The 14894-nt window shown below is 37.0% G+C and overlaps 1 protein-coding gene across 1 annotated transcript; it reads left to right on the top strand.

Moving 5' to 3' along the window:
- Positions 1 to 2603: 2603 nt before the first annotated feature.
- On the top strand, positions 2604 to 5240 carry LOC121250435 (40S ribosomal protein S3-3-like). The gene is made up of 6 exons (XM_041149566.1): positions 2604 to 2759; positions 2930 to 3077; positions 3202 to 3373; positions 4476 to 4530; positions 4616 to 4747; positions 4885 to 5240. Exons 1-6 carry the CDS (start codon positions 2730 to 2732, stop codon positions 5056 to 5058), a joined length of 711 nt encoding a protein of 236 aa, XP_041005500.1. The 5' UTR covers positions 2604 to 2729; the 3' UTR covers positions 5059 to 5240.
- The last annotated feature ends 9654 nt before the right edge of the window (positions 5241 to 14894 follow it).

The raw sequence follows: 14894 nt of genomic DNA, 5'->3' as shown, positions 1-14894 counted from the left end.
CACAACCCGCCGATTTACAAAGAGTAAGAAATGGTGGGAGAGAGTGCCCTACACGCTACCCAAAGTGGCACATGGGCCCAACACACTGTCCACCACAGGAGCTCCAACCACCACACTCCATATTCCATCCTATTTAGGAGTCTCAGATTTCAAACGATAACCATCTAAGCCCTTCCAAAGCCTCACATGCGATATTATTCTTCATGCTTCTCAAATTCCTGCAAAGCTATGATCGAGTTGAACATTTGTTTCCACCTATATTAATACTTTCCCTAAAATCCCAACTCTATGTGCTCCTTATCCAAGTTTATGGAGCAAGAGATGGAGATCTTTTTAAACCACAATAATTGATCCAAACTAGTGTAATCCCATCTACAATAGCCTCTCACAACAACAATGGAAACGTTGGGCAGACCTCTTGGAGGATAGCCAAGAAAAATTACCTTTATTGTTGGTCTTCTCTTGATCCATATTGTAGTCTACTGGCCAAGAGAATATGGGATCTAACCTATTATGTGGTGCCAATTTTTGGTCCCTATATCTTCATTTTACACTTTTTTAACTATTTAGGACATTGCTTTGGAATTTTTAGATGATTGTAGGTAGGGTTGCAACCCGACCAACCTGATTCATGTTTGAGACCGACCCGACCCGACCCGGCCAAGAACAAAATAAATTGACATGGCCTGACCCGACCCGCGATTGGAAGCCAGTCTCTCATTTTTTACCACAAACTCATCAGAAGAAGAAGAAGAAGCAGCTTTAGGAGGAGCGTGATCCTTGGAGGAGCTCGGCCACTCGATTCTGCATCTTGAAAGTATCAGGTTTGAAGCCTATGGCGATCTGGCCTTTGGCCCCGGCGTCCTTCACGAAAATCTTGAAATAGTAGTTTCTGGTTCTTCTTTAATGGCAGGCGGCATCGTGAATGAGAGCATATATATGAGTAGCGACCGTGACAGCGATAGAGAGGGAGGCCATGAGGATTTAAGTAGAGAGGGTGGATATGTTGATGGGGTGGGAAATCGGGATTGGGACTGGGAGTTTTTAATTAAGTTGTTTGGTTTTCACAATGGTAATGGGAATAGCTGGCAATATTTGGGTGAGAGTGTGGGGACTCTTAATTGAAAAGGACATGATTGACTATACGTACACTGACGTTACATTTATTAGCTATAGTTTTTTTTTTTTTTTTTAAAGCTACCTTGATTGACTACATAGTACACATGCTGACATTGATGGGCAATATCGGTTTCAGCGGGTTCGACCCGCAACTTTCTTCACCCGGTTTTTTGGATCGGGTCGTATGGACGGACGGATCGGGCCCTTACATTTTTTGCACAGCCCTAATTGTAGGAGTCCCCCAACCCACACCTAAGGTACTTTGGATAATTATAATGAAATTATCTGCTTACAAGAAAAAAGAGGTGAAGGAAAGCGTTAGATATAATAACCAAGTGTGACGTGTTGCAAGATGATACAATGTGTTAAATATTTAAAAAAAGAAAAAACTTATATCCTTCGTATTATAGTACAAATATCATTTCGTAAATTGAAAAAGATTATGTTTTCTTTATTGGATTTTGAAAAATTATAAATTATTTAGTGCAACTGTATATATCTTTTAAATATAAAGTTCAATTGAGTTTTCAAAATTATTTTAGCATTACTACCATACATAGAAAAATCCTTATTTAATTTCTCTTTAATGCATGAGTTTAATACATTATAATATAATGAAAATGGTTATTAGAATATTTTAGACACGTGCGATTTATAAATATAAATTTTAAAAAATTAAAGTTGAAGAAATAAAAAATAATATAGCGAAGAAAAAATACAAAAAAGTTAAACCCTTGTTCACATGTCAATTTTAATTTAAGAAAAGCTGTATTTATAATGAGAAAAGATATTTACAGTCGTGAATTGTATAATCATTGCGTAATCGTTTTGAAAAAGTAAATAAAACATGAGACCTATATGAAAAAAAAATAATTTTTTAATAGTATACTTCACTCTTTTTCAAAACGATTATGCGATAGTTGTACAATTCACGTTGTATATAAAATTACTCATTTATAATTTACCCTTCTAATTTATTATTTTTGTAATACTTTCACAAATCATAAAAATTATTTTCATTTAATAATTAATTTGAAATAGAAATTATATTATTTATATCCTTTAATGTTTAATTGGAAATAAAAAATTATATAATTTAACTCCTTAAAATAATTAAGAAGGAATAATATGGTACGATCTTTAAATTATGTGTCAAAGAAGTATTTAAGTGATAATTGTAATAGTTTAAAAAAAGAGTAATGTTAGAGAGAAGTTATTATAATAGTACACATTTTATACTCACTATATAACTGCTTTTAATTTTTTATTTTTTTATTTTAGATTTAAAAGATGTGTGATTTAAATAATACCACATCATATATGTAAAATGATTATTCCAACAGTAATTTTTATTTATATTTATTCTTATACTCAATCCGGTCAAGGGCAAAGGAAAGTGCTAACATATTTAGAATTAAAATAATAAAACAGTAAATCAATCCTAACCGTTCAAAGCAAAACCCTGATTTTGTCTTCACCCTCCGATTTGCGCCTAGCCATATTTAAAAAGCCTCCTCCATCCGAAAGCAATACTGAAAGTAGGGTTTGCAAATTGCAGAGCAGCAGCCACTTCGCAGTTCGCCGTCTGATCTCGCCTCCTCAACCCGAAAATGGCAACCCAGATGAGCAAAAAGCGAAAGGTGATCCCTTTACTCTCTGTTTGTTTCCCGTGAAATGGAACTACAAGAGTCCTAGACAATAACTCAATACTAATTCACTATCTTTCTCGTTGCAATCAATCTGGATGTTATTCACTCTTTTCTAGAACACTGTTTCTTGAAGCTTTGGTTTTTGCGTGGTGTCGTTACAGTTCGTAGCTGACGGAGTTTTCTTCGCCGAGCTGAATGAGGTTCTAACCCGTGAGCTGGCAGAGGACGGTTACTCCGGAGTCGAAGTTAGGGTTACTCCTATGCGTACCGAGATCATCATCAGAGCCACCCGGACCCAGAACGTTCTCGGTCTGAATTTCAATCATTTCCTCTATATTTTCTTTTTTATTTATTTTTTTGATTGTATTGATTTTCTACCTATCAAAAAACTGTGCCGATTTTCGAAGGGTAAATTAGTGGATCTATTTTGCAGGTGAGAAGGGGAGGAGGATCAGAGAGCTGACCTCATTAGTACAGAAGCGGTTCAAGTTCCCGGAGAACAGCGTGGAGCTTTACGCCGAGAAAGTTAATAACAGAGGGCTTTGCGCTATTGCCCAGGCTGAGTCTCTCCGCTACAAACTCCTCGGTGGTCTTGCTGTTCGGAGGTATATATTCTTCAACTATATACTCTCTATTTCTATTTCTATTTCGTGAAGAATTGTGACTTTTCAGTGGCATAGAATGGGAGTTATCAATTAGTATCATGGTAGGATGCTAGTATCATATTCAATTTTTTGTAGTATGTGATTGGATAACGTGTATGATTGAGCTTTTCTCTATTTCAAAGTGGGAATATCAATCTTCTTTGATTTATTTTTTGTTTCGGGGGTGGGGGCCTTGTGCGTTTGAAATATACTGGATTTGGTTTTTGTTAAATGTGTTTTATGTTGTTTGGATTTGTTACAAGCTTTTTCTGTCATCTACAAAGCAGATTGGTGACTACACGCCATTTTGTGTCGGAAGATGACTATAGTAATATTTCTCAAGTTCCCTTCAGGACATCTTCCTCGTGAAATGGTCTGGTTTTCTTGCAGTAACGTTAGGGAGGGTACATGATTATTTAATTTCCATTTGCTATCCTTAGTTCACTTCTTTTCCGAAATAGTGTTGTATTTCACGCACTAAAGCTCAAAGCCTTTGGACAAGCTGATTTTTTTCAGTAGTCTTAGCGTTGGTGTTTGTAATTTTTTTCCTCAGTTATATGGTCAGTCATTTATAAAGCTAGTAGGTCATATTTTGATACACGCTGTGTGTTGGAAGATGACAATATTGACATTGCGACTCAGGCCATTCCAACATGGCAAGAAACTTGCTTAGATCGTATGCTTGGGATCGCTATATAATGTTTATCTTCCTCTAAGCTTGTCTAACTTATTCTTTCATCAATTCTTCTGTACCGTCACTGACTGATGCTTCTTCTAGACATCCAGCCCCCCTTCCCCTCTACCCACAAAAAGTATATCTCTTCTGGTTATAAGAAGGGAGAAATTCTTGCAATGTTTTGGATGATTTTATTATTGTCACTGGAAAAGAATTATGTTACTGGTTGTTGAAGGTTTTAAGTATCGATCCATTTCATTTGCAGGAACTTTTTAAGATTGTACCTAGTTTAATTTTTAGGTTTAGTTCTTGGTTGAGTCTGTTTCATGTGTGGACGTTCCAATAATGTTTACCAAAACTAACTTGATGGATATTATTCTCATTAAGGGCCTGCTATGGTGTACTGAGATTTGTCATGGAAAATGGAGCAAAGGGATGCGAGGTTTGTGGTCAGCTTTAACCCTTATAGTGCAAGATTTTATTATCCTTCTTGGAATATGATTTAGACGATACTTCTACTTTAACAGGTGATAGTTAGTGGAAAGCTTAGGGCGCAACGTGCAAAGTCCATGAAGTTCAAGGATGGCTACATGATTTCTTCTGGTCAGCCAGTCAATGAATATATAGACTCGGCTGTGAGACATGTTCTTCTGAGACAGGTTTGCAACTTGCAAGTTTGTGATGCTTATGTCAGATACTGCTGTCTTTTGCCAAATCAACATTCCTAGGCTTTTTCTTGCATATTTTCATTTCTTTTTGGATTCCGGTTCTTATTAGACATCTCATTGGCACACAGGGGGTACTTGGTATCAAGGTCAAGATAATGCTGGATTGGGATCCCAAGGGTAAGGTGGGACCCACAACTCCCCTACCTGATCTGGTTACAATCCACACTCCCAAAGAGGAAGAGGAACATTTCCGGGCACCAGTGGTGCCAGCTGATATTGAGGTCCTCCCAGTGGTGGCGTAGTACCTCGATTTTTTTATATTACTGTCCTGAAGTAGTAATCATCGTGATATACTTTTATCTCAAACATCCGAGTTTATGTAGTTTTTGTTTTTATTATTCAATTTTGGGTATTAAGGACTTGAGTCATTATTCTGTTTAATCATTCATACTTTTTCAATGAACTGATGGATGTCCATTTCATATGTGAGTGGTTCATTTACCAGTTTCTGTTTTAATTGTTGGAACATGCACTATAAGAGAAATCACCTTTTGCGGCAATTTTTGTTTTGTTGCAAATAAAATCACCGCAACAAGTAATTATTTGCAGCAAAAATCAAATTGTCGTAGCGTGGAAACATCGACTTGTAATTTAAACTCGGTGGTCCAATCACTTTGTTAATTGCAGTGATTTATCATCTTATTGCGGCAAGCTAAAAAAATTGCCGCAATAAGAAAAAATTAATTGCAACAGGAAAATAGTTGCAAATGTCTAATAGGCGCCAAAATGTGTTTTGGCATTTTATTTTCCCCCTTGTTTTGCTCTCTGAGTACAAGTCCCTTCTCCACTTCGATCCTCTTCCCCATTTTAGCCTATCTGCAAATCCATCCACCTCCACACAGCTTCATCTCCTTGTTGACGTCAGGGCACAAAGCTATGATCTCTACCACTTCATTTTCCTTCTGCGGAAGCTAGGGTCCTTGTTTCCACCCTTTTGCACTTCAACATTGTTTCCCATTTTCACCTACATGCAAATCCACCCTCCCCTAAACAGCATGATCTCCATTTTTTACGTTAGGGCACAAAGCTTCTACTCCACTTAATTTTCCTTCCATGGAAACTAGGGTCGTCGTTACCTCTCCATACAAAATCGCATGCCTCCATCATGAGTCTCAGAGTGATTTGCTTTCAATGATTTTCAGTTGGATTGGAGGTCCAGATAGTCGAAGACTCTTGGGTATACCTTCTCTCACCACATTTATCTCTGCAACTCATTTGTTGTTCTCTCCCCTTCATCCGCGAAAGTTACTTTACAAAAATTGGTATTTTTGTTTGTAGACTAATTTCTAGATGTTTGAATCTTAAAGTATGTCCTTTCTTGCACAAGATTTTTTTGTATCTCAAGATTTTCTGTACGTGTTGATGTAGGTATTAGATTAGGACATGATTTTGGCGTTGAGTATGATTTTTCCTATCTAAGTAGAGTTGCCTTTTGAAAATTAGCATAGTTTACTTTTTGGCTTTTAGTGACTTACAATTCAGGGCATCGCTTTTAGTGGCTTTTAGTGCTTGGAGTGTTAACTAAGTGAGTTACACTTTTCTTTCCACCATTCTTTGACTAACCAAAAGATGTGTTGTTGAAATGTGTACATTTATGTTATAATTCACATAAGATGTTCAAGCTTTTTGGCATTCTCAAGCTAATAACTACAACGAATTGATATCACCCACACTCTGGTTTTTCTATTTGCTACACTATTTAGGTGAATTAATTATATCTTACAGTTATATATATATATATATATAAAGGGTCTCTAATATGAAGTATAGCTTGGGTATAGTTCATCTCTATTTTAATTTATCTATTTTTCCTTCATCACGCTTGTTTTCTGTTTTCAAACTATTGCATGCCAACAAAATCAGCTACCCTCGTTTTCTTCACGAGTTCTTATATATATGTATTTTCATTTTTCAAATTTTATACATAAAAAAAAAAAAAAACAAAAAACAAAACAAAACAACAGAGTTAATTATTTAAACAAAACTGTGCTTTGTCCACCTACTTTGATGTGCTTTAGAAGTGGTCTCATTCATAATGCTTAGATTCTTTCTTGAACCTCACATATCCCAACATAGATCAATAGGGATTTATATGTTTTAATTTAATAGCAGCTTGCATTAAATATCCCCCAAAAGTTATGGGAAATCAGATCATTTTTGCCCATTTGATCTTAATTTGTTATTGAACCAAAGAACGTAACTGGGAGGAAGATCGAGTGCTAATATTAACCTTTGTATTTTGTTTTACTTTCTGTGCTACTTTTATTTTTAAGCTGAAAATACAATCATATATGTTGACCTAATAAAGCAAAATTAAAATCCTCAATGTTTCTAACCCCCAACCACTACAAGAAAAAACATCTATTGCGGCGAACCAGCTTGCCCATTCCCTTCTCCCCTTCTCTATTCTTCCCCATTCCCGACTAACCATTCTCGAGTACTAGCTTAATCCACCCAAACAATAAGCAACAGAAAGGGTAAGCAATCGAACCTGTTCTTGGTCATTTGGACTAGAGCTATGGGAATCAAGTCAGTGTCATTTGCAAGTTCCACCCAAATGTGAATATCCATAACACCAAATTGAAAAATATGTAGTAAATTAATAATCTCAAAAGATTGTGAAAAAATTCAATATTGCTTTAGTTTTGCTACTGGTACATTGAATAGGAACAAAAAATACATGTCTATATATACAATCTTCTTCCTTCTTTCATTTAAATCACAACCTAGAGTCCTCCTCTAAGAACCTGTCAATCTATGGTGCATCAAGTGCAGGGAGGTTTCTCTTCCACTGGTTTTTGAAGAGCTAGCTCTGCATTGAATAAAGCAATATGGTTGTCCAGTACCTAGTTCATTGTTCTGCAGATTTGAGATTGTTTTTAGTGTTTATAACTTAATTAGGTGTGGTGTTGTTGTTTAAGCAGAATTGTTGATGAAGAGATTTTGTTGAACTCTCTGATTGATTCATGAGTCTTTCCAGTATCATTGGGACCCTTGATGTTTGCTTCGACATTTGTCCTTGTTGGTGATCATTATAACAAAGATGTAATACATTTTAGGATCCTTTGCTTGATTTTATGTAGGGCAGTATTTTGATTTGCTTTTGCTTGATAATATAAATGATTTTAAACTGATAGTTTGATTTTGAACATTTCTCACTCCTAGCTGCTTTTTGTATTGAATTCAGACGTGTTGCCAATTATGGTGCAGTTTTTGCTTGCATATTTTTTTATGTTTTAATATACTTCTAATTTGTTAAAAGTTATATATATATATATATATATATATATATATATATGTGTGTGTGTGTGTGTGTGTGTGTGTGTGGAAGTTGGTTTTAAACATATATTAATTATATCTTATAGTTATATATACATATATTATATATAAGGGTCTCTAATATTTAGTATAGCTTGGGTATAGTTCATCAGGAATAATTTTGTGGATTTTTTTTTTTTTTGTGAAATATCTTTTCCGGCGAGTAAAATTCGCCGGAAACATTTTCTTGCACATTAAACTTATTTCCGGCAAATTTTACTTGCCGGAATTAATTTTTACCGGTAATTTTTATAGTAAAGTTTAACCAACCATTTAACTACACCGTTGGAATAGATCTCCGCATTAGCGGAGATTTATTAAATTTTAGCGACGAATATAATTCGCCGCAAAAAAGTTTTCCAGCGATTTAATAGGTAAACCGAATGGGTATTTGCAGTGTTTTATTTGGAATTTGCGACCAAAAAAAAAATCACCTGGAAAGATAACATTTTAGTAGCGATTTTTTACTTCCGTTGGGATAGATCAGAAGTGGAGAGATAATATCGGCTAACATGCAGCGATGTGTAAATCACTGAGAAAAGTCAAAGGCGGCGATTTATAGGACTTTTCCCAACAAAAATAATCACTGGGAAAAGTGACTTTCCTTGTAGTGATGCGGCTTTCAGGGGCCTTATGGACCATCATTCTATTTTCCATCATTCTTACCAACCATAAAAGTGAAAATATAAATATATACTTAACTACCAAATTTTTAATCTTTATAAAAAAAAAAATGTAGCTTATCTATCTTATAATAAAAAAACAAGTTTGGATTGTACTTCTCAGGAATTCATGTGATGACTTGGACCAAAATGTCCCTCTACAGATTTCATGTTTGACTGAAATGTCCTTGTTATAGATGTTGATCAGACCAGAGTGTTCCTGCAAGAGACCCCGATTAGGCTAAAATGTCCTGCCACATATCTGAGCTGACTAAAATTCCTACAAAAAATTGAATTAGAAAAAAAAGCCTTGATCAAAATCAAACTAGCCGATGACAAATAAAAATCTCCACAACCAACTTTATCTTCATCTTCTCTCGCACTCTCCACTCTCCATCTACCCTTTTCTTGATCTTCAATCTTATGGTCTTTCTCTTCTCTTTCTGATTTAAACTTCTTCTCCAAAGAAATTACAAAGTCATGTTTGTTCATCAACTATGGCGCGAGCCACGGTATAGATGGATGACCATGTTGACGTGACCAAATCTGATCACGACACAACCCGCGATAAATATAACTAGAAATATCTTCATTTTCGCACCAAAAACCCACTGCATGACTCGCGGTGGAAATAAAAATAATATCTTCACTTTCGCACCAGAGACCCACGATGTTGGCATTGTTATGGGTTTGAGATGGAGATTTATGGTGGATATTTCTGCCATCCTCTCAATGGTTAGGAGATGGAGATTTTTTTTAGGTATTTGTGTCGTTAGCTTGATGGTTCTATGATGGGGATTTTTGGTAGAAATTTTTGTCGTGGACTTGATCGGATAGTGCTAGCGATCTAGTACACTTTACATGCACCCATGTAATCTGACCAATTTGATTGGGTGTCAGATATTTATGGAGATCGAGCACGATTCCTAGGCATGTAATTCAAGCAAAGTGCTCGTCGAACAGGTGCGAGATATTGTTGCTAGCCCTGGGCAGTGAGCACTTTTAAATTTTGCACACCCTAGGATTAGCACTTTTGCAAACAACACCTCATTGAATGTTTTGAGTGTTCACTCCTGGGAGTAACACTTCTTGGGGCAAGCTCTTTTGGCTGCCATTCGAGAGAAGCACTTGTTGCTCTCGATCAGGCACAATTCCCAAACGTTCAATGCAAGCAAGGTGCTCACCCAATAGGTGTGAGATGTTGTTGCTGTAAAATCTCAAGAATTCTACAGAAAGATGAATACACGAGATATCTTTTGTGTTGGCTTTCACATCTTAAGCTGTGCAGTTTTCCATTATATTTATAGTTGTACAATCGAACTTACAAGTGTATTATAAGGAAACGAATATGAGCAAAATAAGGAAACAATTAAATACACGTTTGTAGGAGAAAGTTACGCTAGTTGAATTATTTTGAAGTAGTAACAGAATGGATGGAGGGAAGAATTGGTGCAGATGCTCCTGAATTTTCTGCTGAAGATCCTGATGAAGATTCTGATAGTCTAACACCCCCCCTCGAATTAATGGGGTTATTACAAACCATTAATTTGCTCTTAAGATACTGAAAACGTTGGGCAGTTTGGCCTTTGGTGAAGACATCTGCTATTTGATCCACGGTTGAGACATGTTGGACTTTAACGTCATTGTTGCATACTTTCTCCCGAATAAAATGATAGTCAATCTCTACATGCTTCGTTCTTGCATGGAACACCGGATTTGAAGCGAGTGCAATTGCCCCAATGTTATTGCACCATATAGTTGGTATGTGGACTAGACCAATAGCCAATTCTTTGAAAGGCATTCTAAGCCAGTATACTTCATCTGTAGCGAGTGCCATTGAACGGTACTCGGCTTTGGCACTTGAACGAGAGACCACGTTTGTTTCTTAGAGCTCCAAGAAATCAGGTTCCTTCCCAGAAAAACTCCACAGCCGCTAGTAGACCTTCTGTCGTCTGGATTGCCTGCCCAATCCGAGTCGCAGTAGGTGTGTAATTGTAGAGGGGATGGTGTGTAGAATAGGCCATGGTTTACAGTGCCCTTTAAGTAGCGAAGAACTCGCTTCATAGCCTGCCAGTGTGGAGTTCTTGGCTGGTGCATATACTGACATAGCTGGTTAACAACATAAGAAATATCGGGACGTGTTAATGTGCAATATTGGAGTGCCCCAATAATTTGTCGATAAGTAGAAGGATCAGATATTAGTTCTCCTTCGGTACTGGACAGTTTGGTACTTGCCACCGTAGGCGATGCAAGTCGCTTGGCACCAGCCATCTTAGTCCGGTCTAAGAGATCACAAATGTACTTTGTTTGACGTAAATGCAGACCTTGTGAGCTCCTATCAGCCTCCACACCTAAAAAATAAGAAAGAGAACCAATATCCTTGACATGAAAAATTTTCTGCACATGTCGAATGATTTTGGTAATTTCTGAGGCGTCAGATCTTGTCACCAAAATATCGTCTACATATATTAAGACAAAAATTCTTATTTTCAGTATGTAGAGTAAACAAAGAGTAGTCATTGACTGATTCTTGAAAACCAAGCTCAATGAGTTGTTCTGATAATCTTCGAAACCAAGCTCTTGGGGCCTATTTAAGGCCATAAAGAGACTTCTGTAATTTGCAAACATAATTTGGTTTGGTCTCATCAACAAATCCTTTGGGCTGTTCCATAAACACCTCTTCATCTAGAAATCCATGTAGAAATGCATTTGAGACATCCAATTGTTAGATGGGCCAATGAAAATGAACTGCAATAGCCAAAACTAGTCGAATAGTAGTTGGCTTAATCACGGGTGAAAAAATTTCATAGTAGTCCACACCACTCTTTTGATCATACCCTTTGACCACGAGTCTGGCCTTAAAACTTTCAACACTGCCATCTGGTCTCCTCTTGATTTTGTATACCCATTTGTTTTTGACAATGTGTTTATCAGGTGGACAAAGACATAGAGACCAAGTCGCATTTTCCATCAATGCATCAAATTCTCTGCCCATTGCAGCACGCCATTGGGGATCCGAAACTGCTTGAGTGTAGGATGTTGGTTCAGGAGTGTCTAGTACTGCAAAAAAAGCTTGTAAAGGGTGTCTGGTACTATAGAACATTTTATAGTCAAGAAATGATTTTGGTCGAGAGTGACCTGTTTTGGAACGTGTTTGAATTTGGGTGAATGTAGGCTGGACAATTGGATTGTTGGAGATATTATCTGGTTCTTACAACAATAGTGGAGAAGGAGATATGGGTGGAATGACATTTGCTGGGTCAATGGGATTTTCAAAATGTAAAGTGGTAGGAGAATAATCATTGGATGCAGGAGGTGGGGATTGTTGTGTTGATGTCGCAAGAATCGACATTTGAATAGAAAGGATAGAAGGATCATTTTGAGGTTGTCCCGTTGCAGAAATATTAGATAATAAATTACTAGACATAACTGAGCTAGGAATTACTGTAGTAGGATTCGGCCTTCAAGATGTGGTGTGCTCGACTATTTCCTTAGTTGGGAAAGATAGCTCACTAAAGATCACATGTCGTGAGATGTACACCCTTTTAGTGGATAAGTCAAGACACCTATATCCTTTTTGATAGTTAGAATAGCCTAGGAAGATACACTTTTTACTTCGGAATGATAGCTTATGGTCATTATATGGTCTAAGGAGTGGATAGCAAGCGCATCCAAAAACACGTAAGTCCATATAAGTTGGCTCAGTTTTATGGAGTAAAAAATAAGATGTCATATTATCTAGGACTCTAGTAGGCAATCTATTTATTAAGAACACTGAAGTTAGGAACGCATCAACCCAATATTGTGGGGATAAATTTGATTGAGCTAAAAGTGTGAGCCCCATTTCTTGGATGTGTCTATGTTTCCTTTCAGCAATTCCATTTTGTTGAGAAGTGTGTGGGCAAGTCAACCTATGGTATATCCCTTGTGCAGTTAAAAAAGTTTTAAACTGGTTGGAAGTAAACTCTCCACCGTTATCTATTTGTATTTGCTTGATTGATGTTGAAAAAACATTTTCTGCAATTGTTTTAAATTTAACAAAAGTGGCAAACACATCAGATTTTCTATGCAAAGGATATAGCCAAGAATATCTCGAATAGTCGTCAATAAACAAAACATAGTAGGAACAACCTCCAGTTGATTGTACAGGGGAAACCCATACATTAGAGTGGATTAAAGCAAGAGGAACAGAAGACTGTCGGCTAGACTCTGGAAAAGGTAGTTTCTTAGCTTTGCCAAGTTGACAAGTTGAACAAAACTCTATTTTATTTGAAGGACCTTTGACAGAGAGTTTATTTGAATTAAACAAACTATCTAAATGACACTAGAGGGATGTCTTAGTCTTGAGTGCCAAGTCTCTGCATTAGCTTGAACCCCTATTGTTGTCGAAAGACATGTGAGGCTCTTATGAGAAGTCTTGGGCCCAACTAGTGGACATAGGCCGTTCTCAACCACACCTTGAAGTAGAATTCTGCTTGTCAGGTTCTCCTTCATGATAAAATCATTAGCAGTTAAGATAAAGTAACAATTATTATCTAAACAAAATTAGTTGATAGAGATAGGATTGGTGGTTGCTTGTGGGCAATGAAGAATTTTGTTTAGATGAAAATTTGAGTGTCCAAAGTTAAAAGTGGTAGAACCAGTATTTAGAACTTGCAGACCTGAACCATTTCCGACAGTTACAGTTTCTGATTCACAAAAGGGCTGCTGATGAGTGAGATTAGCTGCATCTGATGTAATATGAGCATTGGCGCTACTGTCCATGTACCAAACTTGATGATCAAAGGTGGCATTGGTCTTAGCCACCATTGCTGCGAGATCTTGAGGAGGGAACCGACTCTGATATGAATAGTCAAAACGGTGAAAACAATCAATAGCAGTATGGCCAGATTTATCACAAATTTGACAAACCGGTTGGTTGTTTGGGAGTTATGGAGGAGTAGATCTAGTCTGTTGGTGAGGTCGAGAGGTTGAAGAACCTGCATGCTGCATTTTTGTGGGAGGGATTGGTGGTCCTTTCTTTTTCACATAAGTAGGTGCCTTAGATTTGTTTGCAGCAAATGCAAAGTGAGTACCATCCGTGCCATAAACAGAGTGATTGACATCTAGAAGATTTTCATAGCCCAACAATTCGGCTTGAAAGTCTTCGAACGTGAAGTCAGTGTCACGAGATGCAAAATTAAAAGAGGTGACAAATGATGTGTATGATGATTGCAGGCCAACAAGGAGAAAGGAGATCAAGTCTTGATCATCCACAGCCTTACCAGCTGCTACCAATTGATCTGCAAGAATTTTGGCATTTTCAAGATACTCAAAATAGGATTTGGTACCTTGAGTCAATGTTTGAAGTTGACGTTTAAGATGGCAAATGCAGGAACGAGATTGAGAAGAAAAACGAGTCTGCAGAGCAATCCAAACTTGCTTAAAGGTTTCCAATCCATAAACAGTGGAAACAAGTTTTTCCGAAAGAGATGCAAGAATCCATCCAAGGAGACAAATATCTTTCTTCTGCCAAACAACATAGGCAGGATTTAGAGGCAAGATTTTTTGGAGGACAGGCTTTAGTACCATCAATGAAGCCAACTAAGTCGTGTCCTCGAAGAAGATTAAGAAACTACATTTTCCATGCCAAATAATTGTGGGAACCGTCTATCTTAACTGAAATAGTGGTGGTAGAGGGTGGAAGGATAGGGTCAGGGATAGAGGTGTCATTGGTGTTGGCCATTTGGATTATGCGGAAGTAGGAGAAAGGATCGTTTGGAGAAGCGTTAGCTTATAGTATTGGCTGATACCATGTAAAATCTCAAGAATTCTACAGAAAGATGAATACACGAGATATCTTTTGTGTTGGCTTTCACACCTTAAGCCGTGCAATTTTCCATTATATTTATAGCTGTACAATCGAACTTACAAGTGTATAATAAGGAAACGAATATGAGCAAAATAAGGAAACAATTAAATACACATTTGTAGGAGAAAGTTACGCTAGCTGAATTATTTTGAAGTAGTAACAGAATGGATGGAGGGAAGAATTGGTGCAGATGCTCCTGAATTTTCTGCTGAAGATCCTGATGAAGATTCTGATAGTCTAACAGTTG

The sequence above is a fragment of the Juglans microcarpa x Juglans regia genome, chromosome 2D (assembly GCF_004785595.1).
Source record: "Juglans microcarpa x Juglans regia isolate MS1-56 chromosome 2D, Jm3101_v1.0, whole genome shotgun sequence".
NCBI lineage: Eukaryota > Viridiplantae > Streptophyta > Magnoliopsida > Fagales > Juglandaceae > Juglans > Juglans microcarpa x Juglans regia.
This window is presented reverse-complemented; position numbering and strand designations above follow the sequence as displayed.